At 61.2% G+C, this 1,561-nt stretch overlaps 1 protein-coding gene across 1 annotated transcript in view; it reads left to right on the top strand.

The window, feature by feature from the left end:
* The window catches only part of VOLCADRAFT_121064 (uncharacterized protein), a gene marked incomplete at its 3' end in the record, with an annotated part of 6,809 nt that overhangs the window by 4,794 nt on the left and 454 nt on the right, over positions 1-1,561 (top strand). The window contains exons 9-11 of the mRNA XM_002952358.1: positions 31-149; positions 345-492; positions 820-864. Of these exons, the coding sequence (XP_002952404.1) occupies positions 31-149; positions 345-492; positions 820-864 (312 nt within the window). The remainder of the gene's footprint in view (positions 1-30; positions 150-344; positions 493-819; positions 865-1,561) is intronic.

Here is a 1,561-nt window from a genome sequence, read left to right as displayed (position 1 = left end):
TCCCCCCACCCCCCAATCCCCCGTGTCCAGGTCCGGGGCACCAAGCGTGTGTTGTTGTGGCCCCCTAGCTGCCACGACGTGCTGCATGCGAGCGGCTCCTCCTCCCCAGTCACCCGGATCAGCCGCCCGGACCTCAGCACGTATCCCAGGTAGGAGGTGGGGGCCCAAGGGTGAGGGGTGTAATCCACCCCACACACTGAACTTGCAGTAGAACCCGCGTCTTCTCTCTCCCCCTCCCTCCTCCTAACAGCCCAACAGTGTCCACCTCAACCCCAAGACCTAATCCCCCCCCTGTCCTGCTCCTCCCCACAAAAACCACTTTGGTGTCGGTGTCTCGGTGCCAGGTTCGCGGACTGTCCTCCCCCCCTGGTTGCGGACCTGGGGCCGGGGGACGTGCTGTTCCTGCCTAGCCTCTGGTTCCACAACGTTACGGCCACCGGCACAGAAATGAGCGTCAGTGTCAATGTGTTTTGGAGGCACCTGCCGCCCGAGGTGGGCTGAGGACTGAGGCTTTAGGGTTTTAGGGCGGGTTTTAGTCCGTTTAGGGCGGCTCTACCCATGGGCGCGCGGCCACCCGGGCTGAGGACTGTAGGGGCGGGGGGTGAAGAGTCACCCCCCTGAGTTGCAATGAAGTGAAGTGGAATGGGCCACTGCCGGGCTGCCACCCCTGTTACCCCTCTCCCCCCGGCCGTACATGGATGAACTCACCCTGCTCGGCTCGCCCAACCTAGACGTCAGTAACCCCCCGGACAGTTCCCCCCCCGGACAACACCCCAACATCCCCACCACCCCGCACCTGCACACGTGTTCCCCGGACAGTGCTATCACCGGAAGGACTTGTACGGCAACCGAGATCTGGTACAGGTGCGGTACCAGACGTATTGCGGGGCGCTGGGGCCCACACCGTCCGGGGCAAGGTTGTCACAGCACGTATTGGATACCTTTCCACCCTAACCCGCTGATTACCACTCGAAACACATTAGTTAGGTCGTGCAAGGTATGGGCCCGCGGGCCGCAAGACGCCCGGGGGGCCCTGACTCGAAGTGAGCCCCACCCTGGAGTTAGTTGGTACCGCTTTCATGTACTTCCTCAAACAAACTGCTTCTCTAGTACTGTGATGTTTTATTTGTTATATTCAAGAAAACTGAACTGGACTTGCAAGGCGCCACTGCAGTTGCCGGTGCCATGAAAGCGTGACCGTCCCGGGACACAGCATCAGGCCCAGAAATAGACTGGTAGGGTTACAGAAAACATAGCTGTAAAAGAAAATGTCTGACAGTGAATCACTTAGCTCTATAGGTAGTGATGACTCATGGTATGGGCAACTCATTGCCGGCAGCGACAGCGGCGGCGTCAGCGACACGGGTACTGACAGTAACAGCATGTCCGATGGCGAGGAGGTCGTCCGTGGCGCTGGCGCAGCAGGATTGGTCGCGGGCACCGGCGTTGCTGTCGAGCACACTGGGGCGCAGACCGCCGCACAGGGCGAAGCACCTCCACCCCATCCGGACCTGCCAGCGTTTGCTGTGTTGGCACGTCCGCCGGCCCACCCGGGGCCGAC

This window comes from Volvox carteri (genome assembly GCF_000143455.1).
Source record: "Volvox carteri f. nagariensis unplaced genomic scaffold VOLCAscaffold_29, whole genome shotgun sequence".
NCBI lineage: Eukaryota > Viridiplantae > Chlorophyta > Chlorophyceae > Chlamydomonadales > Volvocaceae > Volvox > Volvox carteri.
This window is presented reverse-complemented; position numbering and strand designations above follow the sequence as displayed.